This window comes from Giraffa tippelskirchi, chromosome 1, assembly GCF_054371585.1.
Source record: "Giraffa tippelskirchi isolate mGirTip1 chromosome 1, T2T-mGirTip1v1.2.pri, whole genome shotgun sequence".
Classification (NCBI taxonomy): domain Eukaryota; kingdom Metazoa; phylum Chordata; class Mammalia; order Artiodactyla; family Giraffidae; genus Giraffa; species Giraffa tippelskirchi.
This window is the reverse complement of record NC_137275.1, coordinates 45,825,297-45,852,718: the sequence shown is the minus strand read 5'-3', so window position 1 is coordinate 45,852,718 and position 27,422 is coordinate 45,825,297. Positions and strand designations below refer to the sequence as shown.

The following is a 27,422-nucleotide window of genomic DNA, read 5'->3' as shown; positions in this document are numbered from 1 at the left end:
CAAAGTAGAAGTTGTAGACAAGTGCTGAGTAATGGATTAAATCATATCTTTACATTAGTGAGCTTCAGGTCAGACAATGTAGAGGAAACCATGCTCTCTTCCTCTATAGAGCATCATTTGCTTCTAAAGTTCCAGATGTTACCCTGACATATTTTTCAAATGTTCACAAGTTGCTTGTCAACTTAGATTACCACTCCTCAGGGGGAGAAAAATTGTGATAGTCTCTTAATATTCATTTATGGGTTTGAGGAACTAAAAATCATACCTGGAACATTCTGAATGATATTCGCCACTAAGGCACTAAAATGGCATCGTATATCTTTCAGTGTGTCAGAATCTTTTTCATTTTCTGCTTCCAGGAGTTGTCTAGTTAAATCTACGTATTCCAATAAAGTGTTGTTGAGGAAATGTGTTTCACTATCAAGGCCACCACTTGCACTGAAAATATGGAAGAAAATACATGTTAAGGAAAACGTGATTTTAAACTATAATTTAAGTCAATATTATTTAAGTCCATCAAAATATACTGCTTTTCAAAATAAAAATATAAGGAGACACAACGGGAACAGGGAGGATCAGTTTAAAAAGTAGAAAGAGGAAAGACTAATTGTGTACATTTACACAGTTGTCCTACATAGACATATTATGCCTTTAGCATAATCAATCAAATACCCATCAGATACTTATTCTCAGCAAGAATTACTGCTATTACTGGGGATACAAAAATTAAAGAGAATTCAAGTAACAGTGTTCATTTTTTAATCTTCTATTTTAGGCCTTGGAAGTTTCTTCAAGAATCTCTACAGGAAGATTCTCTTTGAGGCCAGGGTTCTGGGCCTAGAGTCCACTGACTGCAAGGAGGTCATTGGTGAAAGAGTCCCAAGTCCTGGATTTCAGTCTTGTTCCATCAGTTATTAAGCATGTGACCAGTAGGTACTTGAGACTGTTTTACCAATAGTAATTTAGTTAACTTTTCCTTGTTATATTTATTTGAAAATATCTCTAAAGTTTATGACTCCAAAAGTAAAAATACTCTTTCAATAGCTGCAAATTGTTTTTTATAAACATCCTAAAGCCACAAAAATAAGAGTAACGAGCCACAGTGATTGTTTAGCATATTAAAAATATTGGTCTATGACTATAAAAATATGTTGAATGTATTCATGATGAAACTCTCCTTTATTCCTTAAGTGAGTGTTTTTAAACTCTGGGTCAACACTTCACAGTGGCTGGGAAACCAACATGGTAGATTGTAAGCTGACTCAGAATAACTGAGTACCTACTATGCACCAGGCACAGAGGATCAACAAACCGAAGATCCTTGCCTCCTGGCCATTGCAGAATTCATCTTTTTTCCCTTAAGCGAGGAAAAAAAAAAAAAAAGTCCATAATAGTGTTCACTTTATTTTGATTTCTCTTGGGGAAAAAAAAAAGACAAATCCAAAAATAAAACATGCAGCTGTGTTACTAACATTACAGTAAAAGCAATAAAAAAAGAAAAAAGATTTAGATGTATATTAGGTTAATATTTTGCATCAAGTTCAGCAAGTGTCAAATTCATTTTGGCTAACTTCCATTGTTTTATTTTTGTGAAGCAGCAAAGAAAAAAAAAAGAATGATGTTTCTTTTCTCTTTCATTTGCTTTTCATTTACTATAATAGTAAATCAATGGTTTAGATTCTCTTTGATTAAAGCTATATTTTGAAAGCACTTGTGAAAAACATTCGATGTTAAATATGAAAGGTGTTAGGTGCACTCAGAAATAAATGATCAGGATAAATGGTAAAGTAACAATAAACACTATACTTGCTTATTAATATTTTTTCCTCAGTATCTTTTCTGGAAATGGTCAGATTCATTTTTTCCTCCTTCAATGGTCAGGCAACACCATTACATTTCTAAGGAAACAGTTATTTCCCTACATAAAGCTGATGGAATTTTCCTCAAGGTGCTGGGCTTAGTGTCAACAATAAATTTAGGTTTTATGTTTTTTATTTGTAAAGGGTGGAAATAGAAATTATGTTTTTGGATTTCATAATTACTCTAAGCATAATAGGCTAACAGTTGATTGAAGTAAATTTGCAAAGTTTATGTTTAGCCTTTAAATATGTGATTTTTACAACTCTAGAAAAAATAGATCTTGAACAAGGTAAGACACAGTTAAAACAGACACTCACCCCTGGAAAAAAAAAGGTTGCTGTCTACTTGCTTAGATTACTAGATCTCAAGAAGTATTAAAATCATAAGGACACTCCACTCAACCTTTGCCTGAAGCAATCTGTACGAGTGGTAGTTCTTCAATATATTTTTTGGCCATGGGCTAATGTATTAGATACATCTTTAGTAAATAATATTTATAGTGTTGCAGATTTTTTGTTGTTACAAAGGTACTTTTCAGTTCTTATGTATTTCCTAAGAGGAAAAAAAATTATATTCCCTAATAAATTACAAGCTTTAAAAATCAAAACCCAATACCTACCTGTGACTAATGACACCAGCATCTGCCAGCAGTTCAAATATTCGTACTAGTTGTACGCGTAAAATATCTCGACGCCTGCGTCGTTTCATATTCTATTCCAAAGATAACAAAGATACTAATTAAAAGTCCTTTAAGTAAGTTGACAGAAAATTTGCTGGTGTAACTTAGAAGGAATACTGGGAATGCCTTATGAGTTTGGAGGCTCGTTATTTTGCTTCTGCAAGGTAGATGTCAGACAGTCTAGGGGCTATTACATCAAAAAGGTATGTGTGGATAATTTGAAATTAACAAGACAAATAAAATCAAATGACATTTTATATAGTAATAAACTTATGAAGGGAGAAATAGAATTAAGTCCATAGTTTCTTTATGGTTACTTTTAGGTCAGATTTGCTAATCTGATGACTTTAGAGGAACTGAAACAGTTAGTAAACTATTCCCTTTGGATGATAAAGAATCCCTAAGATGTTCCCAATAATATGACAGAAGGGGAGGGAAAACATCACAAAGCGGACTAAAGAAACCCCACAGATTTCACTCATACCATGATTTTTCACTTATCAGTTAATTCTGACACACAAAAATACAAGCAAAAAGAAATTTCTTTGATCATTATGGTATGAATAAATATGTTTGTCCTACTAAGGCCAAAGTATTAATGCCTAGAATAATAGTCGTAACATCTCAACTTGATTCTGCTTCTAACAGGAACCAATATAATGGTAAGATATAATTAATCTCCTATATCACTTTTTTCTTGAGCTCATCATTTCATTCATGATGTAATACAGACTAATAAGAATTAGTCTTTCACTTTCTTGTCTACAACCCAGTTTTCTGCCTTCCAAAACAGGTCAGTTGTGGATAACCAGTTCATTAAATTTACTGCTTCTCTCAGCTCTCATGAAGTTTGCTGCAATTCATACTGAATGAAATGGTTTCTTAACAGTGCTTGAGGATTTCTGCAAAGTTTTAGTTGACTTGCTTTCATTCTGTGTTCATAGAAAGACTGTGAGTCTAATGCTCTCAAAATATAGTGCACATTTAAACACATCACTGTGAATATCTATTCCCTTGCTATGATGACTTTTTGTCCTGAAATTGATTAGTATACATACTGCCACTTAATTTTATTTCCAATTCTACTTGCACTGTAACCAACATATTATTTTGAAGCAAAAATCTAATCAATTACCAAATGGAGAACTATCACTACTCCACAGGGCTGAATTAGAAAAAAAAGAAGTGGAGAATTACAGATGCTATCGTAAGGTCCCCATACAAAGCAGCTACTGTCATCTTCTTCCTCTCTTGCTAAAATTCCTCAGAGGATTGCCATCATTAATAGCAGTGATTCTAATTCAGTGTTCTATATCAGACTCATCTAACGTGCTTAAGAAAATCCTCTACTTCAAGGATTCTCATTGAATAGGCTAGGCCCAGGAATCTATAATTTTTCTGCAAGCTCTCTGGCTAATTCTCAGATTCCACTGCCATATGGGGACCGCTGGTCTATTGGATAAAGCTGAAATCAGGAGCCTTTCATGTGATAGTTCCTTTCTTGCTTTTCAGTCTAACATTCCATCACTTTCCCCATAACATAATTACAAAGAAAACCATGCAATGACCAAATTTTTTAGAAGTAAACTTTGCAAACGCTGTTCCCTCTACCTAGAATGTCTTTCCCTTGCTTGTCTACTGGGGAAATATGCTTCAGAAATTCACCTCAAATATCACTACCTCAACTAAAAAGCTTTCTCTTACTCCACAGGCAGAATCAGAGGCTTTCTTCTCTGTAGCTCATATAACCCTTTACCTATTACTTGATTTGTGTGCATAATAATTGTTGTAATTATAGATTATACATCATCTGTCCCACAAGAACTGTGATTTCTCAAAGTAGCTCAGAACCTGACATGTAGATTTGGGGTTCTAGACCTGGGGTTGGCAGAATACAGCCCTCAGGCCAGATCCAGAATAGCTTCAAAATAATAGCTGCCTGTAACTGTAATAGAGCCACACCCACCTATTTAGCTGTCTAGGCAGCAAAACTGAGCAGCTGCAACAGAGACAGTATGACCTACAAAGATGAAAAAACTATCTGGTCGTTTACAGAGATCAGTGGACTCTGATCCAGACTCTAACCACCCTAACTTCAGGCAGAGAAAATTTAACATCTGTATTACAGAATGGGTTTCTGAGTAAGACCTCCTGGAGAGTGGGGATGGTAGTGGTTTCCACACGTTTTAAAAATGTTGAAAATGGCACTAGACTTATTTACTTCTGAATTTCTAAATTTTGTTATACTATATAGAATATAGAAGCCACTTTTAAGTGTTTGCCAAATAAATATTTAATGATATAAAACTATACAGTTTACCTCTGGCCTTCGTTCAAGTGCCTCTTTAATTATGGGATGTAATTCCTCTATTAGTTCCCTAGAAGAAAAATAATATACATTCTTTCAATTAATAGCCAAACATATAATCTGACCTGTAGAAATATGTAAATATTAACATAATGATATAAACCAACAAACGTCAACCCTAATCTTACTGTTTTAAACACAATTTTTATTGTGTTTTTTTTTTTTGGTTATACCACATGGCTTTACAGAATCATAGTTCCCCGACCAGGGATCAAACCTGGGTCCTTAGCAGTGAAAGCATGGAGTCCTAACCACTGGACTGCCAGGAAGTCTCTGTTTTGTTTTGATTGTGAAATAACACACATACTCCGTAGAATATTTGAAAAACAGAAAAAATGGTATAGGCCACTTATTATAATTTGTAGAGATAAATACCTGTCAATCATTTTACAACCCATATATAGTTTACATAGTTGAAACTCTACATACATAAAATAGTATCCTTTTATCTGTAATTAACACTAGTATAAGCACTTCCACATGCCATTAATTAATTTATAATACTCTAGTATTGGGTTGAATATGATAATTTTCCTAACCATTTTCAGTTACTACTGACTCATTAAATCTTATCTAACTGTTAAATAATATCCAGTAAACACCTTTATATATTAATCTTTGACTTCAATTCTGATTATCTCAATAGGATTAGTCCTTACAAATGAAATTATCAGTCAAAAGGTATGAACTTCATGAAAATAATCTTTTTCTGCTTATATCCTGAGTTTAAATTGTAAATGTACTCATTGTAGAAAATTGGGAAAATACAAAAATAAAGAAGAAAATAAAATCCATCCACAATTTCATTGTCTATAGAAACTACTGCAGACATTCAAAGTATCTGCTTCAGAATTGTTTCTATTTATGGGGATTTGTGAAACTGAGATAATTTTTGTACCTCACTGTTTTCTATTAGCACAACAGTGTATTTACTTGTCATAAAATAATCTTCCAACACTTCATTTATAATGAATGCGATCCACACCTACAGATATGATTTATTAACCTATTCTCTGTTGTATATGTTACCTTGGAGACAAAATATCAAACGTTACACCACATCAATAGAGGACAACCTCAAAAGAATAAATTCAGGATCTAGGACTTCCCTGGTGGCATGGTGGATAAGAATCTGCCTGCCAATGCAAAAGACACAGGTTCGATCCCTGGTCGAGGAAGATTCCACATGCCGTGGAGCAACTAAGCCCATGCTCCAAAACTACTGAACCATGCTCCAAAACTACTGAACCATGAGCACTCTAGAACCTGCACGCTGCAGCTGCTGAGCCCACGTTCTGCAACAATGAAGCCTGCACATGCTAGAGCCTATGCTCCTCAACAAGAGAAGCCATGCCAATAAGCAGCCGACACTACGCCATGAAGAGCAGCACGTGCTCGCCGCAACTAGAGAAAACTTGCACAAAACAAGAAAGACCCAGCGCAGTCAGAAATAAATCAATATTTTTTTTTAAATTCAGGATCTAGTCAGCAATAACAAAGCAGAAACTCCGGCAAAAATGAATAATTTGCTCTATGATTGTCAAAAACATCAAGAATGATATAAAATATGTACATAAATAATTCTTTTAAGAATAGTCACTCTCTTAAACAAGAAGAAGAAAAACTAGTTTTAAGCAACAGATCAAGACTGTAAACTAACAGAATCACTATGTAAGACGGGAAGGAAAATATTATACCTTTACATGGCATTTGATAATCTCTAGAACATGTTTATGTATAATATATGATTTTCATAATCACTCTTTGAAGAAAATAGGGTAAATGTTAAGCAAAATTAGACAATAAAGGCGCAGATAAATTAAAGGACCTGCTAAGTGTTAAATGGGTAGCTAGCTGGTAAAAGTCAGGATTGTATGAAACTATCCTGATAATAAGTATGCTACCTTGCCTTCTCAAAAAGTAGCCACATTTACTATTTTACTGCATAGAGAAACAAATAATTACCTAAATGCTCCTGGGTTGGTCCTGCCAAGACCTAGAACAAGGGATTCAGTGATTTCCATGCTCTCAGAGCGCATCATTGGAACTATGTGCTTAAACAAGGATGAAGGGGATGGGATGCCAATAATCTGAAAAAAAGATATTATATTTGTAGTAGCCACCAATGATAGTACATTCAAATAAATGATATGACATTTCAACAATATTTGGTCACAGACAATGGAATAATGACATTTTAGAATGAATGGTGCTTCAGAATTCACCTGTAACATACATAACCTTAAAAGGGTCACTGCGAATTTGCTCAATACAAATTTGTTAACAGAAGAGGGATTTGCAGGCCTCTTAATTTCTTACAGACACTCACTATCATGTAACACAGGCTGACTCTCTCCCTTAGCCTATTTCTTTTGACCTGTAAAAATAAGTAAAAACAAAAAACTACTTCTAAAAGAATCATCAGTGTTAAACACCCAGTGTTAAGTTTTGTCAATTTCCTTCAACCATCTGATAATATTTTATTTCATATCATGGAGACCATATCACTGTTCTTATCAAGTTATTTGTCCCACTACATAATTTAGGGAAATTCTAAAAGAAAAACTTTATATATTATTGGTTCCAACTAAGAATCCATTAAAATACTGGGTTGGCCAAAAAGTTCGTTTGGGTTTCATACGCTGCTATGGAAAACCTGAAGGAACTTTTGGGCCAACCCAATAGTAACAGGGATTTCTTGAACCATTTTCAGTATTAGTCCATGTAACTAATACACTTTTCAATCAAGTTATTGTCCTGAAAAAGAAATTTTAAAACATTACTTTTATGCTGTCATTTGGATTCAATGGCAGAACTAAACAACTTACTTTAGAATCAATGCTGTAGCCACTATCAGGGGTGGACGCCAGCGTCTCAGGAGGAGAACACCTCACAGAACCTGCAGACGTTGAGGATGCTGTGGAGGTCGCCGCACTGCAGCAAAGAAGCAGGTAGTTTCTCCACAGGCCAATGTATGAGTCACTGCTTGTGGTAGTATTTACTTTCTTAGCATTGATGGGGCTACTGAGAAAAAGAAGAAAAACAGGTGGATGTAAATAACATGTGTTTTAAAAAGTTTCTTTTAAACGAAAGCTCCTCTGTCCATGGAGTTCTCCAGGCAAGAATCCTGGAGTGGGTGGCCATTCCCTTCTCCAGGGGATCTTCCCGGCTCAGGGATCAAACTCGGGTCTCCTGCATTGCAGGCAGATTCTTTACCATCTGAGTTACCAGGGAAGTCCAACTAAAGCTAAATTTCTACCAATTTAGGGGAGATGGTGAGCATAAAGTATTTATTACTACTACTGAATTTCTGTGGAATAAGATATAATGAGTAAAATATAAGATTGAAAGTTAAAACATTATAGGATCATTTTAACATAATCTATTATTTCTATAGGAACAGTTAATATTTTATTGGGTCGCATTTTATAACTTATAACTTATTATATATACTCAATGCAGAGGAAAAAAAGTGAAAACAAAATGAAATTCACCGTTAATCCCACACCAAAATAAGCTCTATATATTCTTCTACACATATTCAATTCAGACACATGTATAAAGGTATAAATATATCTCTTTTAGCTTATAAAAACTGAATATTATTTCATTTGTTTTGTACTTGCTCTTTATACTTAACATATATGTTGAAACATCCTTCATGTAAATAAATATACTTCCATGACCTCATTTTTGATGACCATATGTTATATCATAGAGATTATTATGATTTATACAGCCACACTTTCACTGTTGGATATTTAAGCTAACAGTAATTTTTCCCTATTATACACAATATTAAATATTTGAATATATGCTTAATTATAATACATGTTTAATTATTTTCTCAGGTAAATTCCTGAAACTGGAATTGCAGAGTCAAAGAATATCTACATTTTTAAAGCTTCTATCAAATTTCTGTCTTGAGAGATAAGACCACTAAAATATTTTGGAACAATTCCATAAATCTTCCCAAATACTGAAAATTCTATTGGGATTAAGGACTGAGAGCAAAACAAAACAGGAAGAATACTCAGTTTTAGTCCTCACCTTCAGTAGGCTTATAATCTATTAAGATAACCAATATATACCATGCCACTGATTCATCAATAGTTTTTTAGTATCTTAAAAAAGTTTTAGAGCACTGTGACGGCAGTAAAAGAACAAAAACAAAAACCTGCCAAAAAAAATCACCACCATGTGTGATGGTGTGCTAGGGGAGATATACAACACAGAAATAAACGTGTCAGATGGAGCTAAGTTTGATGAAGAAAAATAGAGCAGAAAGGGGAAACAGGGAATGGTGGTAGGAGAGGGGCTTATAATTTAAAATATGGTAAAATAAAGGAGACTAAATAAGTTCATAAATGTTATACAAGGTGGCAAGTGCCAATCTTCATTAAAAAAATGGCATCCAATAAACAATACCTGAGAATCTATATCAATATATAATTAACATGTATATATACATATATACAAACAATAAAAACAAAACCAAAAAATGTATATATGCTTTTTCAAACAAATTTTTTCTTTTTTTTTTTCTATTTTTTTCAAACAAATTTTCTTTGCAATTTAAGAATAAGACTAACCTGCAGTTTATAAAGCCATGGTCAACTTTCTGTCACCTTGTCAGTTACCCTTAACTCTTTACTATTATGCTCAGAAACTCACTGAACTCATTTCCCTTCACTTGCCACCTTTATCTACAAACTTATCTATACCCACATCCATATTCATCTTCAGACTCTCTCCTCATTCATTCATTCATTGAACACAAAGTATGTACCAAGCAGTGTGATAATTAAGTAAATGAACAATTATAATTTGTAAGACCAAATTATACAAAAAGAATGAAAGGATTATATGACTATATCCTTTATAACTTTCCTTGCTCTCAACACACCAGTACATTATGGCATGTCATTTATGGGATTTCTCATTTGTAGAACTTTTCAAGTGCATGTGTTATGAAGGTTGATAGCCTATATATTGTAAAATTTACACTAGGAAAATCACTTACTTTATATCAACTTGTGGGGATAACAACTGAAGCCTTGTGTAGGCAAACATCCAAGCATAGCTCACAGCTGTAGGGCAGTGTTTCGGAAGGTTTTCTTGCTTTAAAAAACTGGAGAGACTTATAATCCATGGGTCTTGGCCTTGGGTCACATGTGCAAATATCCATATGTGTGATGGACTGATCACATCAAACTGGTGGCTAATGGGAGAGGAGTTCCACTCTGCTAATGTCTGTAAATCTATCGAGCTCGGGCAGTATAGCAAAGTAGTCTAAGCAGAGAAAAAAATTCATTATTGCACATTTCAACAACTTTCGTACGTTTTCCCATAAAATTGCTTTAAACTATAAAGGTGGTCTACTGGGAGTTTCTAGAACAGAGATTCTTAAACAGGGATAATATGAAGTCCAAGATACATTTAAGGAGGTAGAGAATTCCTGAAATTGCATATAAGGTTTTTGTGTACATGCAGTTTTCTAGAAGAGATTCTGTTATTTTTATTAGTCTCAAAAAGATCTATAAACCAAAAAGGTTAAGAATCACCACTTATGTAATTCTTGTATGAATATGCAACTCACAGGATACTTAAGATGCTAGAGAACTCAAAAATGAACCACTAACTTTCATGCTGATGTGCACTGCAAGACAAGTGAAAATGTCAGTTGCACAGTCATGTCCGACTCTTTGCGACTCCACGGACTGTAGCCCACCAGGTTCCTCTGTCCCTGGAGTTTTTCAGGCAAGAATATTGGAGTGGGTTGCCATTTCCTTCTCCAGGGGATCTTCCCGACCCAGGGATCGAACCTGGGTCTACCCACATTGCAGGCAGATTCTTTACCATCTGAGCCATCAGGGAAGCTATTGTGTACTATGTATGCATAAGTGGAACAGACTGGAAAATGGGCTCCTCCCTAGAGCTACACATTCTCAAATATTTGCTCAATAATAGTCAAACCTCTTATACTGAAGACATAAAGACTTCAGAGCAAATTATTTATGATTCAATAGACAACAAAAAATGGAGTCTTAAAAACTGAACAGAGGCTCGATTCACTTGATCATTCAACAGATATTTACAAAGTACCTGCTCTCAGTCAGGCACTGCTTTAGGCAATAGAAGAGAGTCACTCACCTCTCTTCTTGTTGGCCAATTCATGATTAATAATCTAAAAAAGAATTCTTTAAATTGAACAGATTTATAACCATACCTTGCTGCTGCTGCTGCTAAGTTGCTTCAGTCGTGTCCGACTCTGTGCGACCCCATAGACGGCAGCCCACTAGGCTCCGCTGTCCCTGGGATTCTCCAGGCAAGAATCCTGGAGTGGGTTGCCATTTCCTTCTCCAATGCATGAAAGTGAAAAGTGAAAGTGAAGTCGCTCAGTCGTGTCCGACTCTTAGCGACCCCATGGACTGCAGCCTACCAGGCTCCTCCATCCATGGGATTTTCCAGGCAAGAGTACTGGAGTGGGTTGCCATTGCCTTCTCCGAACCATACCTTAGGCTTCTAAAATTTTATTATCTCTCTTGGTTACATGTAACTGAGTTGTCAAGTGTTATGTAGAAAGCACAGAAACCTCTTGTGCAGGTATTGCAAAACGGGAAGAAAATAATTTCAATTAGTAAAGTTTGATAGTTATTCTTATATCAGTTTTGAAAACTTGATATATGACCTTTTTCTCCCAAATGAAACTAAGAAAGATAGCATAAGCTTTCTTAGTAATGTATGTGTTGATGAAGTGTTTCTCTTCTTTTTAATGAGTGAAATTACATACATTGCTGTTGTTTAGCTTTTAAGTTGTGTATGACTCTTTTGCAACCCTATGGACTGCAGCCTGCCACGCTTCTCTTTCCATGGAATTTTCCAGGCAAGAATATGGGAGTGGGTTGCTATTTCCTTCTCCAGGGGATCTTCCAAACCCAGGGATCGAACCCACATCTCCGGCATTGACAGGCAGATTCTTCACCACTGAGCCACCAGGGAAGCCCCAAATTACATACGACTCAGGCATAAGATACTACATATTTACTCCATGCACTTGAATTTATATGGCAAAGCAAACAAATATACTTACTGCAAGGTGCAGAGTGCAATTTTTTTGCTTTGAATTTCAACAGGAAAAATTTCGATAGCCCTTTAACCAGCACATACAGGTCAAGAATACTATATGCCATAATCAAGAGCAAACAGTAGTTAATTGCAACTTCAGATTTAATAGAAACTTCTTAGATTGGAAAGATTGGAATTTTACAAAGATAAAATATTTATATTTTTGTGGGGAAAAGTACTAACCATAGCATAAAGTAGTGCCACTTTGTGTATGCCACTTTTTAAAAATTATTTTTTATTTTCAAAGCACTTTACCATTTTCACAAATACTTTCTAACGCATGATATTTGTAAAAGAAACTCAGGTATGTATGTACGTACATCTTAACTTTCAAAACACTGCTGAATAGCATGAAATCATTACAGTTACCTGATCGGCCCCAGTGAGATGAATAAAGCTCTCAAGAATGGATGGGCTCAGCCTGTCCATCACATCTATGGCTAATTCATCATCACCCTATAAAAAAGACATCACATGTCTATTAAAGTTTAGGAATGTTTAAGAACAGCAGCCAAACCTAGATAAACATTACAAATTTACTTTAGCCCTATCTGTTACAAATGGAATAGAAGGCAGGCAGGTGAGCTTAGACCCTCTCAAAAAGATCTTGTTAAAAAGTAAATGATACCTGCATGGTAAAAACAGAAATGGAACAAGGATGGACAAAAGGATAGTTTTTAAGTACTGTCATTAGATAGCTGAATGAAATATCTAAAATTTACCTTAGGTATTTCCAAAAGTGCAAATAAAGCCCGTATTTCTCTAAGGACACTGACAGCTAATTTCCTAGTGGCAGGTCGACTGCTACAGAGAGTGACGAGTGCAAACCCTTCGACCACATGGAATACATTGGAATATGGGGTCCTTTCCAGAGGAGGGGGATGAGAAGCTCCATTAACTACACCATGCTTGAAAAATAAAACACAAGTTAAAAAAGAAAGCATGTATTCCAGTAAAACAATTAGTAAAGAGTAAAGGAAATCATAAAAATGACTGCTACAGGTCTGCCTCAGCTCAAGAAATTTAAATAACATTTAATTTATAAAAATGTCACATCATATAGTGAAAAAAGCATTTAATTGGTAGTCTAAAACACATGAATATGCAGTGTACCTAAGTTCTACCATTCTCTGGCCACTTTGTGAAAAGCTTTAGAGTTGACAATCATTATTGGTCCAACATTTCTATATGGAAAATGAGGGACTGAATGACATCCTTTGTACTCAAAGTTTGGACAAGCAGCATGGCATCACTTAGGAGATGGTGATGTGCAGGCTCGTTGAACATTGAGAAGCTGGGTTGGCTTAGATGATTCAGCTCTAATATCCAAGGTTCTATGACTTCTATATTTTCATAAATCAATAATTTGAGCACCCTTTTCGGTTAAGAAGCACACATACTGTATATGTGAAATGGAGACCACTGGTGCCTTTGATAAACAACCAAATAACTCAACTGAAAGGCTATCAACATTTTTTATTGTACCAGCTTTAAATATATTGGAAATAGCGTATATGTGAGTTAGACTTGCCTCTACTTTGTATGTTCACTGAAAACTAATTATTATCAAAGGAAGAATTTAATTTCTATATTTAATATATAAACTATAACAAAGTTCTGTTTAAGGGGTTACAAACACTTTGAAAGGAAGTAAAACTAATGAAACTTCTAATTTCTGAGGAAGTCAATATGTTTTAACATCATAACCAGTCATTTACCACTGATCATGCACAAAGGAACACTATGAAAGAGTCTGGTACCTGTGAGTCCTGGTTTTTGTTATGCATTTGGGTTGCTTGTTTCCACTGATTTATTAATTGTACCAACATCTTTACAGCATTATCAAGAAGTGTGGGATGGACATCAGTCACTTCACGAACAATAAAATAAACAAATCCTGAAAGGACATCCTCACGCCAATCTGGAAAATCAAGCATTAGTGCCTGCAGAGTATTGAAAGCCAGAGCACGAAGTTCTTCATCCATATGAATTGTGAGCCTACCAAGAACAAAATTCCATTAGCAAACCTCAAAAACCTTCCAAAGAGCTTTACCATCTAAAACTTAAAACTAAGAATTTAAAAAATACATCCTCTCAATTGGTTCTTAAGAAGTAAGAAAATAGGAACCAATGTTCACTTTTTGTGCGGTATTCGTCCTTATGCTAATCTGGATTCATTTATTTAAATTCACATGTCAATCTATTAATATATTAATATTGGCATCAGAATAGTAAGTTTGATCATTCAGAATAGTAAGTTTGATCATAACTCAAATGTTGTACTTTAGAAAACACAGACTAATGAACCAGAATTACATTTTAAAAATTCTTTAATCCTTAAAATGCTGTATATTATTCTATAATCAATCAAATTTATGCTGAATTACATAATACCTTAGTACTAGCTCACATTTATTTAGTCCTATACAATCACTGGGAAACACAGTTTATCTCTATTGCTCCTTTCATGCTGCTGAGCTTAACAGTTAAACATAAGATGGCTGATTGTGAAGAAAAAAATACAAGTCAAGATGGAATGAATTTAACAGAAATAATTCTTGAAAATGAAAATGAGAATTAACTTGTAACTTCATAAATGGGATATGCCTAGAAAGAAGATGAAGAAAAAAATCGTAACACATGAAATCTTCAAGAGAATTTATGTTAAGTAAATAATAGGAGAGGCTATACATAGTTACCTTTTAAAGACATCAATAAGATATGAAGACAGGAATGTAGTATTAGTTAAAGGATTTTGATAGGACTTAAAAAAGAGAATGATAAACAAGAAAATCATAAAAGATGGCTGTAACAATGAAACTACTAATATTTAATGCTATATGAGTAAGAGTTTCTGTTTGGGGCTACAGAGAATTATTTACATGATTGACCATCAAGACACATATATCAGAGTTAGAAACAGTCTGAATGAATAAAGATAAGTAGGTGATATTTAAAAACATGCCACAGTTACATGCTTGGGCAACTGAAAAGATGGAGTTATCCTCAATGATAGAGGAAGAACGCTGTGTGATATCACAGTCTTCACCCTGCTGAACTCAGTTCTGGTCTTCACTAAGCTAACCTTCAACTGACAATGAGACTGCAGAGAAAATGTATTACAGTTGTTTAATACAAAGACCCGGAAGTGAGCCATGAAGCAGAGGCAGTTACAGCAGCACATTGGAAATACCACACAGGGTCAGATCAAGGGTCTCAGTCCAGTGTTGTGTCTCTGATAGTGGCACCAAAGGAAAGACTGTGGGGAAGGAGAGTGACCAACTGCATGCTGCTGGCTATAAAGGTCGTTCAACATTCCTTAAATCCATGAATTTATACCTCTCTGTGTGACTCGGGATATATCCATGCGGAGAAAGGGGCCTGATTCATTTACGGCAGGAGAACTACTGAACCTTCCCTGGAGACAGCAGACAGGTCTGCAAACTTACAGTGTATCTTTGCTTTGTTTGTTTGCTTGCTTTATTCTAAGTAAATAAGATTTAGACATCACAATTTCAAATGATAGGAGCTAGGGACAAAATAAGCAGACCCTGGAATCTTTCTTTCTGCCAAAATAAATTAAGTATCATAGGGGAAAGAAGCAAAGTCAATAGCAAAGCAAATTGTCAACCATTGCCTAGATGTTTGCCCCTTTACACAGCTCCTCCCCCCAGCCCCTTGCGGATGCAACTTCACTTTGGTGGGGAATATGGACTGCCATCCACAAAATGGTGAACTAAACTGAGGTGGGAGGAGTAAGAGCAGAAGTGAATGACAGTTGTTTACTCCTTTCTCAAGGAATAACATTACAAATAATTAAACTTGTTTTCCCTCCCTAACGCTGACAGGAACTTTGTATCTCCGCAATCTAATTTATAGCAAGAGTTAAGAGACACAGTGGGAACTGATGACTTTATCTCATGGTGCCAAGTTTCAAAGTAACCTCTTTCTTCTCCTCCTTATCCAATACCATTCAGTCTCCTACTGCAACCCTTAAGAGCTGAGGATAGGTAGCGTATGGGTGTTTGAAATGCTCCGTGACCAGGGAGGTGGGAAAGGCTGCTGGAGCGGTCTATTAACTGTTTATTCATTGTGAGTTTAGCTTAAGACTTAGTAATAAGTGTTCAGCAAGCAGTAAACATCTTCTAATATGGTAAGATATCACTGCTCCATTGATAGTCTTTGTGCTTGGTTTTCCATTAGGGCGGGGCTAGCAAACTATGCCTCAAGGGCCAAATTCAGCCATGTTCCTTAACAGGTGGCTGCTTCTTCACTACAATGGCAGAGATGAACAGCTGTGACAGAGACCACGTGACTCACAAATCTTAAAACAGTCACTATCTTGTCCTTTAAGAAAAAAGTCTGCTGACCCCTTATTTAAAGAGAATCCCCAGCTGTATCAGCAAAGCAGTTTTTCAAAAGGCCATCACCTCAACTTAGAATTACTTCCAGGAACCGGTATTTAAGTTTGGATGTCATATTAATTACTCTTTTTATAGAGCCTAGTGAGGAAAGAGATAAAAACTTGAACCCTATGGGCTCTGCAATAAGAGAAAAAAAGTGAAAATGAGACCTGGTCACCATCCTAGGTGCTAAAGAAAGGACTATAGGAGTTAACACAATAATTAATTGCCTAGTGAGTGTCATCACACGCTGATAATGTCCATATGTTAACAGAACATGTTCTGTAAATCCCAAGAAATAGTAAAGACTAGATGGAAAGGCAAGGAATTTAAAAATAGGATTTATAGGGGAACCCAGAAGAATTTTAAAAGTTAAAAGATGAGTAAGGAGAATGTGTTAACAAAACAAAAGACAAAATGGGAGTTTAGACAGTTATCCATGGATTAAAAATGTCTTTATCACTACTTGTTTTTAGTGATAATAGTAATGGGATGCTTTAGAAATTTAAAAAGACTGAATGACATAAAAGCTAACCTCACAAACAGGAATTCTCATTTACCTTGCTAACAGTTCAATGAGGTCAGTTCTGCTCATACCATCAGGAATCAGCCTTGGAATAGCAGCAATACAAGTTCTAAACAAATCAATTTTGGGTTTTCTTTCCCCGCTAAAAAACAGATTACAAGAGGACTTAATAAAAAGAATCTTACATACATCAAACAATGAAAGCAAACTTAGAAAAATTATTACAGAAAATATGAGCCCACCTCCAAAAGTTTAATGTATTTAACATAATAAAAAGAGTATATACATTTCCAGTAAATAATTATCAGTTTATAAATGCAAAAAAAGAATATATAATTAAGGAAAAAACACAGCTAGCAAGAAAAAAAGGTTTTCAGTAATTAATAATCAATTATAAAACAGATAACTAATAAGGACCTACTGTATAGCACAGGGAACTCTACTCAATACTCTGTAATAGCCTACATGTGAAAAGAATCTAAAAAAGAGTGGATATATGCATATGTATAATTGATTCATGCTTCTATACTCCTGAAACTAACACAACACTGTAATAAATCAACTAAACTTCAATAAAAATTTTTTTTAAAAAGAAAACAAGCTTGACAAATATTCAAATAGTAAATATTAAGCAAATTATTTATAGGTGGCACAGTGGTAAAGAATTGCCTGCCAATGCAGGAAATGTAACAGATATGGATTTGATCCCTAGGTCAGGAAGATACCCTGGAGTAGGAAATGGCAACCCACTCCAGTATTCTTGCCTGGAAAATTCCATGGACAGAGGAGCTTGGCAGGCTATACAGTCCATGGGGTTGCAAACAGTCAGACATGGCTGAGCACACACACATACATTTATATTATTTATTAATTGTTTCAAATAAGTTAAATCTATGATTTAACCTTCATGTATATTTAATTATTAAAATAAATAATATTGACATTAAATAACCAACTATTAGTTATTTGGGAGGGCCTATAAAATTTTCAAAAATTTTTCATTATTTTCAACATCATATACTAATAGGAGTTTTAGAAAGCAGACATTCTCATATACCACTGGTGGTATTGTTTGTTCTTGTCTTTTTATTTTACTTCAGAATGCACAAACACACACAAAAATAAGCATATTGTTTATGTAATAAAATACGTGAAATTTGAAAATCCTGGTTCTTCCAGATGCTTGATACAATTTAATTCATCTGTATTTTCCCTAGTTATTCAATGATTTGATTTATTTTAAATATCTAACCTTTTATATACTGGCTTTTATTGTGGTCTATATTTCAAGGGAAAGCTGTTAATTTATTTGACACAAATTGTCCTTCAGCTGGCCTCATAAAACGATTCCTATACAGAAAAGAACTGGGATGTTTTAAGAGTTTTGGGGTCAGTATTCATTATAGTGGCAATGAACCTACTGCTTATTTTTAATGATTTTATATATAATCAGTCTTCTCTTAGCTTTGTCCCAATATGCATGATTTCAGTTACCACAATTTAGTCAAATAATACCAGTCCCCAACAGTGTGGTTCAATTTTCTATTACCTGATACTAACTGAAAGTAATTGTGTAGCCAAGCTTCCCTATTAGCTCTTCAGCCTACAAATCAGGATGTAAATAACGGATGTGTATCATAACCAATGATTTAATCACATCAATTTTTTCTAAGTCTGTCATGATTGGTCACTATACATCTGTTATTTGGTTCACATGGCAAAAGTGTGTAGCTGTGTTGATTCCCTGTCTCCAGTGGTAAACTCAGGTGATACTGGACAAAAATGGATAATAAAAAGAGTAAGTTGGCCAACAAAAATTAAAGTACAGCAAAGGAAAAAGGATGTGAACACTGGAAGTGAAATTCGAATCAAACATTAATGGAGTTACAGAAGAAACAGCTGATGAGGGCAAGCTGACACTGCTGTCACTGAAGACCCAACATATGCAGTCAGAGGAACTCAGTGAGGGCAGATTCATGGGCATAAATGAGGCAAGTGTGACAGAAAGGATGAAGATTTCCCAGAGGAAGTAATGCAAGGGGAAAAAAAAAACCCTTCACATTAGAGAAACTCTCCTGGGGCTTGCCAGGTGGTGCTAGTGGTAAAGACCCTGCCTACCAATGCTAATGCAGGAGACAACAGAGATGAGGGTTCAATGCCTCGGTCAGAAAGATCCCCTGAAGGAAATGGCAACCCACTCTAGTATTCTTACTTGGAAAATCCCACGGACAGAGGAGCCTGGTGGGCTACAGTCTATGGGGTCGCAAAGAGTCAGACACGACTGAAGTGACTTAGCACGCACAGAGATGTTAGCATATACTAGTATATAGTAACCATGCATTCATTGAGAGATCCAGTATCCAATTTGGTGGCCTAAGACCTACAAAGCAGATATTAACACCATAAAAAAGTCCTCTTGTAAAAAATACATGGATACTTTCTAGCAAGTAAAAGAAGTTGTTGCCACAAAATATATCCTTCTGAGAAGGAAGTCCCTAACAATAAAGGGAAACTGTGTGTTGACAAGCAGTCCTGGGAGTGGGGTGGAGGATGAGGTGAGGTACAGTTTCTCACACAAAAAACTACTCATACATTATTTCCCTCTGTACCCTCAGTTTCCAAGAGGTTTTCAGGTTTTCTTTTTTGTTGAACAAAGCTCTGGAAATAAGAGCACTTATTTGACTTGATAAACCAGCCATGTTCACACACATCTTGGGTAACTAGGATTTACCCATAAGGCCTCGTCACTGACAACGAACTGGATGGATCAAGGATGACTTTTGCTATCTACATTGGTTTGACAGCACATAAAAGAGTAAAACTGAGCCTATGGAAAGAATTGCTGTATCAAAAACTGCAGCAGATGGCAACAGGGGCAAACTCCAGATGAGAAAGTAAGGGAACAAGCAAGAATCAACCCTCTATACTTGAAAACTGAAATAGCAATGAAGAGAAATTACTGACTACCTACGTAATCATATCTTCAGGTTCCTTATTGGACATCTGCACACTAGTCATACACATGGGCCTCCCAACTTCTTTGTCCAAATGTCTTAGAATGCTATCTAATGCTTTTCTCACTTGAGGATAATAAACTGACATTCCTGGAGGGGGAAAAAAAACTCAGTTATAAAATGTTAAACATTAGACATAGAATAATTAGTCATTCTCTGTAAAATATAAAAGGTTATTGACTTTTAATTGGCATTAGCTTATTGATGTTACAAAAGAAATTCTGACTTTGACATACTCTTCTCCCTGATGATCAGCTTCAGTATATTGGAGAAAATGTACAAAAATTATGCACACTACTTAATTTGAAGAAGGACAAGATGCAATGAATAGTATCATGTAAGAAAATATTTAATCCAAAGCCTTCTAACATGAAAACTTACAGATATTATAGAAAATGTATTCATTTTGTATCACTCTGTATACTGGAATAACCTGACACATACATTCATAGGCAAATAAATGTATGTAGGCCAATATATACATTTTAGATTTAATCATAAACTTTCACAAAAGAACATTAAACTGTATGATTTATTTATTCCAATTAACACTAACCTATGACTTTTGCTTCTTCATCTGTCAAGGTTTTATTGAGAAAAATTTTCTTTACACGCAAGGTGTTTCCTGAGGGAAGGATAACTCCTGTCGTTGGCATTGGCGGTTCACCATCTTTTTGCTGCAAACTGTCCGCTATGACAAGAAAGACTCTGAGGCCTATGTTCATTCTCTTCAGAGAAAAAAGTTTCAAAATAAAAATGTCAGAAAATTCCTCTTTTTTCATGCTAAAAACATCTCATCAAATAACAGTGAGGGATGGGAGGAAGAAGGATAGAAGAAAATGAACCTCTCTGTCCAACATTTTTTAAACCAGCCCAGGCCCTGGAATTGAACATCAAATTCCCAAGTACCACTCTTTCACTTCTGAGGTCAGCTGGCTCTCCTGTTATCTAGCTTACTCCAAAACTCTCCCATTCCTTCCTCAACTCTACTACCCTGATACTGTACCTTCCTTCTCTGAGTAGATGATTTGTCTCCTATGTCAGTAAAAAACCACCAATCTTCCTCAATTTCTCACTACAAAGCACACTGATCTATTTATATCTGCACCTTTTCTTCCTCTCCTTTGCTCTTGTTCAATTCAAGGGGTGCTGACATTCCTAGTTATTATACAGAATCCTACCTGCTCTTGCATTACCGGGAAATTACACTATCAATCATTCCTTCTCCTTCTTGCACCTTCAACATTTCCCTTTTAACTGAACATATGCGATTCCTGTTCACTATACCCAACTAGCATAATTGAAGGATCCCTCCCCGTTAATACTTCCCTCTCACTCATCAGTGAGCATACTGCTCAAAATAGTGGGCATTTTCCCTTCATTCTATCTGACTTTTCAGCAGCATGGAACATTGTCAAAGAGTTCTTCTTCCCTAAACACTCCCTTCCTTGACTGCATCTGTACCACTGTGGGCTGTGTCTTATCTACCCACATTTCAGATTTACCCTCCTTTACCTGGTTGCTTCAAGGCAAGTTCCCAGGTTGCCTTTTCTTACCATTATGTGTTCTCTCCCAAAGTAATTTCATCTATGTTTTCAACTACTACTCGTACCAGAGCACCCCTAATTTTAAGCCTCATTTCTCTGAATTTGAAGCCTCAGACCAATCTGATACTTCTACTTGGATGTCAAAAAGATGCCTCGGATTTACCATGTTCAAACCAAAGGCCACTTTCCCCACAAATTCAGTATCTTCTCAGTGTTTCTTTTCTCAGTAAATGATCTCTCTATCCACACCACATCATCTCAGCCCAAGCTGTCACTATCCATGACCTACACCAGTGGTCTCTAAATGGGCATATGCATCCCAGTGGGTGTGTAAGACAGTTCACTGGAATACAGGAAGAAAATAAAACTTTCCTTTATATATATTTTTTTGTCTAAGATCAAGGTTTTCAGATTTACTCCTATCTTTATATATGACATAATGCTGGTGACATTAGTCTAAATATCAAACAGTCATTTCACATAGTCACATTTTATGTCATCTATAAAAAACAGTCATTTCTGCTCACTTTAAAAATCTGGAAATAATTATTAACCTATCTTAAAAATCCTACAAATAAAAAGCTTCAATAACTGCAGCTCACTTGTTAAAACTACTAAATATATACCTTAAGATTTGATTATGAAAAGATGATTTGATTATGACCAGAAGATTTGATTATGACCAGCACAGTAATTTTATACATTCTCCAGTGTCATTAGATTCCAATAAGCAATTAGTTCACAAAATATTTTTAAACAATCTGAAAAGTTAATATCTAAAGTATAAATAGGAGTTTACCAGGGAATAACAGGACGAAAGTAGGAAATAACATTTATTTTAATTTGTCTTTAACTAGGAATTTAAGCCTAAGAGTTCTGATTCCAGAAACTGTGCTCTAAAAAAAAATTTTTTTAATTATATAGGATAGTAAATTACTATAATTTTTTTACCTCTGGATTAATGGTAAAAGTTTTAGTAGATTTTCCAACACTGAGAAGATCAAATATTATTTCTTTCATTGCAAAATCCAAACGTTCCTAGAAAAAAGAAAACAAATTAATAAAATCTTATAAGTTTCTACTTCTATAGGGATGCTTTGGAGATATTGTGGGTTTGGTCTAGACTGCAATAAAACAAGTCACATAAATTTTCTGGCTTAGCAGTGCATATAAAAATTATGTTTATACTATATTGTAGTCTATTAATTGTACTATAGCATTATACCTAAGAAAACAATGCACAACCTTAACTAAAAAATACGTAATTGCTTAAAAATTGCTAACCATCATCTGACAACACAGAGTTGCCACACACCTTCAATTTGTTAAAAAAAAAAAAAAAGTGTAATATCTACAAGGAAAAATAAAAGCAAAGAATAAAACGGGGCTCTGCCTGTATATGTTAGGTTATCATGTTAGTGAAGTGAAAGTCGCTCAGTCATGTCCGACTCTTTGCGACCCCACGGACTGTAGCCTGCTAGGCTCCTCTGTCCATGGAATTCACCAGGTCAGAATACTGAGTGAGTAGCAGTTCCTTTCTACAGGGAATCTTCCCAAACCACAGATCATGTCAAGAATTATACAAACAATGTCAAGAATACTTGTCTGTGACCAGGAGAAGAATCTAGTTGGACAAAAGGAAAATACATATGAATTAATGTTAATGGGAGAAATATTAATAACCTCAGATAGGCAGATGACACCACCCTTAGGGTAGAAAGTGAAAAAGAACTAAAGAGCCTCTTGATGAAAGTGAAAGAGAATGAAAAAGTTGGCTTAAAGCTCAACATTCAGAAAACTAAGATCATGGCATCCGGTCCCATCACTTCATGGCAAGTAGATGGGGAAACAGTGGAAACAGTGGCTGACTTTATTTTTCTGGGCTCCAAAATCACTGCAGATGGTGACTGCAGCCATGAAATTAAAAGACGCTTCCTCCTTGGAAGGAAAGTTATGACCAACATAGACAGCATATTAAAAAGCAGAGACATTACTTTGTCAACAAAGGTCGGTCTAGTCAAGGATATGGTTTTTCCAGTGGTCATGTATGGATGTGAGACTTGGACTATAAAGAAAGCTGAGGGACAAAGAATTGATGCTTTTGAACTGTGGTGTTGGAGAAGACTCTTGAGAGTCCATCCCTTGGACTGCAAGGAGATCCAACCAGTCCATCCTAAAGGAGATCAGTCCTGGGTGTTCACTGGAAGGACTGATGTTGAAGCTGAAACTCCAATACTTTAGCCACCTGATGCGAAGAGCTGACTCATTTGAGAAGACCCTGATGCTGGGAAAGATTGAGGGCAGGAGGAGAAGGGGATGACAGAGGATGAGATGGCTGAATGGCATCGCCGACCCAATGGACATGGGTTTGAGTGGACTCAGGGAGTTGGTGATGGACAGGGAGGCCTGGCGTGCTGTGGTTCATGGGGTCGCAAAGAGTTGGACACGACTGAGTGACTGAACTGAACTGAATGTTAAAAGTATATGATTATATATATCTGATTTAATTATCAAATGATTAGTTTAATACCCAAACCAGTAGGATAGAAGTTTTAAACACTCATTTGCCAAAATCATACTGAAGATATAAGTGAAAGAATTTCCAAAATAATGATGAAAGGAAGCCTCATGATAATAGCTATGCAGCAGGCCTAGAGAGCAAGAAATTAAAACGAGGACAGAAAAAACTAGGCTCCAGGAAGGTAATCTCCAAGGAAAAAGAAAAAGTCAACTAAGAGCAACTGATGTTTGAGAGGAGCTCTATAGTTCTGGAGGAATGCTGGTGGGAGGTGATTAATCCAAAGGAGTGGGTACAACCCTAGAAGAAGGGATGTGATGAAATGGCAAAAGTTCTCTGAACCACAAATCTACAATCTGCTTTCATTCATATTGCTGACACATTTATACTTATCTAATTATCATTAATTTGGTGCTTCTGTAAATAGAAATGTATTTTTTTTTTTAATATTCTTTACTTCTTCACTGTCAAGAATAATTACATTATGGGTCATCTTCATTGTCAACAGTTTTAGTTCAAAGAGAACTCAATGAATATCCTGGAATCCCAGTTTTTTTCCTAAATTGAGAAGGTAACCCTACCTATGCTTCTCTAGGACTGATGTCCCAAAAGACAATGTGGATATGCTCACTCAGTCTCCATTTACTCCTCTTCAAATAAACCTGCCTTTACTGCAGAGGCTCCAAAGCTAACATGACATTTCCCAGGATGCCTCTGAACAACAGGCTTCAGGATGTGATTGAAACCCAGGGGGCTGGGGTAGAGGAGGAGGAGGACAGGGAGAAAGGAATCTATTTTACTGGTTGGATCATGGTAGCAGCATGACTCTGAAGCACCTGGGGGTGCTTCCTAATTGGGCAGCTTTTTTAACTGTGGCAGAGGCAGCAGCTTCCTCGAGAGTCCACTGTTGTGGTTTCTTCTGTCCTATTAGTGATTCTGTGAACAATCGATATTCCTTAAAAGACCCCTTGGGGGACTTCCCTGGTGGTCCAGTGATTCATACTCTGCCTTTCCATTACATAAGGCACAGGCTCAATCCCTGGTCGGGAAAGTAGGATCGCACATGCCACATGGTGGTCAAAACATAAAAATAAAAACCCCATTGAGTTCAACTATCTACAGTGGATTCTAGTGTCTGTACCTGAGAACCTAGATTAATGTAGATTATGAAAACAGTGTTCCACTATCTTTCAAGATACTCGGGCATTAATTAATTTATAGATTAAAAGTAGGATTATGAGATTTTCTTGACTCTTCCTAAATTGAGGGCTTCCACTTGTGGGAATTTCCTTTCCTTCTCCAAGTGTGTAGATCAATGATTTAAACATATTTTGGACACACATATCAATCAATCATTAGCCTCATTTATTTTTTACTTTTTAAAGCATACTTTTTTTACTATTAAGTATTAATAAATGTTTTGCTACCATGCTTTTAGATGTGTAAGAAATTCTAGGAGTCTGAGTCACTCTTACAGCTTCCATGTATATATGTATTATGAGTCAGTCACTCACCTGAGCAATGAACTGAATAATCTTCACAAATATATTGAGAGGTGTGTCACGAGGAACCACACTTCGTGAACCTTTTGGGAAAAGTGCTGACACTATGCTCATAAGACGACTAGAAGAAAAAAAGATTTAGTCATGATGAAAGAATGAAAGTAACAAAACATTAGCAAAATATCCTTCCCATCCTGTCAAGGTAATTCATATTCCTCCTCAAGGTATTTATGTTAACTAAAATTCATTAGTGTGGTTATTTATTTTTTTTAACCAAGATGTTATTTGAAACATGCTTTAAAACAAAGGCACTCACCTTTGAGTTACAGTGTTGCTTTCACATTTTATTCTAATTACATAGACCCACAACAATCTATACAAAGATTCCAGTGCAACTCGAGACATTTTAGGATCTTTATTCTGTTTAGAAACAAAAGAGAATAAAAATAAGCTTATTTATTAAAGTACTTGCAGTAAATTTCAGATCAATTATATTCTATCAACAATTAAAAGCCCTTTCCATTCCCCTTTTTATTCAATACAAAACAGGTTTCAATACGTAAGTATATGTTTAGTACATGGTAAGTAGAGAGAGCTCAAAAGCAACCATAAATAAGGAAATTGAATCATTCCTTGTATTCTCAAAGCAAAAGAGTAAAATACTAGAATTATGTACTTTCTGTATATATAGTTCAACTTACCTGATGGTAAATGGGTCCCACAACAATACTGACATACTGATGAAAGGATTATTCATCTTTGCCATAATTCATTGCAGCTCATAAACAGTTAAAATTTAGAACGCCAGATGTTGTTATAGATATTTGCACTTATGAAACAATGCAAAATATTATTGAGTGATTATACTTACAAAAAGAAATATGGAATGGTGGGTTAAAAGCATAGACTCTGAAATTAGGAATAACTAGCAAAACCTCATCCTTGGAGACTGTTACATTGTTTGGTGAAACAGTTTCCTCATCTTTAGAATGGAGATTAGGGTACAAGGTACCCTGTACCTACCTCACAGATTAAAGAAGCTATTATATTATGTGAAAAGCACTTGGAACACTGCCTAGCACATCTTAAATGCTCAGTACATGTCAAGTGTTTACCCTTAATTTTTAGTTTAGAACAAGAACATTATTATTTAAAATGAGAAAAGTATCCATTTCAATCACAATTTGATCAACAAACCTTTTCTTCATATGAGCTATTATAAAAAGTGAAGTTCTCAAATGACAAGTCATGAAGTGAGATTTAATTGTAAAATCTGAAAATTAGCTAATAATCATCTTTATGAGGAGAAACTCTTTATGCATCTGTTAATTATAATGCATTTAGTCCTATAAATCAGCATTTATTTAATTTGGCTTGAGATATTTGCTATTGTTAAGCAATTATTTTATATGTAACAATGGATAAAAGGGAGTTTTTAAATATGAAGTAGCTGAGCCATTCTATCTTATATTTTCTCAGGCTACAGAATAATAGACATCTGCTGCCTATGATTAGAAGCAATGCAAAAAGGTTACAACTGGAGTTGTTTTTTAAAAAGACAACCACTAGGAGGAAAAAAAAAATAGGGCTTCCCTGGTGGCTCAGACTATAAAATCTGCCTGCAATGCAGGAGACCTGGGTTGAATCCCTGGGTCAGAAAGATCCCCTAGAGAAGTGAATGGCTATACTTTTGCACACCTATGTAATATGAAGATTTGATATTATTCACAATGGAATATCAACTATTCAGTTGGTCAGAGTCTAAAAATCAGTCTCTTCCTCTACTGTCAAATCCATGATTGCAAATTTTAAACATACTCCCCAAGTAGTTTTTTATTAATTTGTTACTAATGTAAATAAAGTAACATATATAGTTA

At 35.4% G+C, this 27,422-nt stretch overlaps 1 protein-coding gene across 3 annotated transcripts in view; it reads right to left on the bottom strand.

Annotated features, from left to right (window-relative positions):
* The window catches only part of FRYL (FRY like transcription coactivator), a 250,228-nt gene that overhangs the window by 64,450 nt on the left and 158,356 nt on the right, over positions 1-27,422 (bottom strand). For 2 of the 3 annotated variants that reach the window (XM_081590510.1, XM_081590513.1), the window contains exons 13-27: positions 25,862-25,965; positions 25,558-25,666; positions 22,477-22,563; positions 20,535-20,706; positions 19,936-20,068; positions 16,999-17,106; positions 13,796-14,033; positions 12,758-12,943; positions 12,405-12,491; positions 9,931-10,199; positions 7,736-7,931; positions 6,873-6,997; positions 4,860-4,917; positions 2,480-2,571; positions 266-438 (exon numbers count right to left, since the gene is read on the bottom strand). In XM_081590510.1, coding sequence (XP_081446636.1) covers positions 266-438; positions 2,480-2,571; positions 4,860-4,917; positions 6,873-6,997; positions 7,736-7,931; positions 9,931-10,199; positions 12,405-12,491; positions 12,758-12,943; positions 13,796-14,033; positions 16,999-17,106; positions 19,936-20,068; positions 20,535-20,706; positions 22,477-22,563; positions 25,558-25,666; positions 25,862-25,965 — 2,137 coding nt within the window. Of the gene's footprint in view, positions 1-265; positions 439-2,479; positions 2,572-4,859; positions 4,918-6,872; positions 6,998-7,735; positions 7,932-9,930; positions 10,200-12,404; positions 12,492-12,757; positions 12,944-13,777; positions 14,034-16,998; positions 17,107-19,935; positions 20,069-20,534; positions 20,707-22,476; positions 22,564-25,557; positions 25,667-25,861; positions 25,966-27,422 lie in introns of all 3 variants that reach the window. The other variant, XM_081590507.1, reaches the window with a different exon arrangement.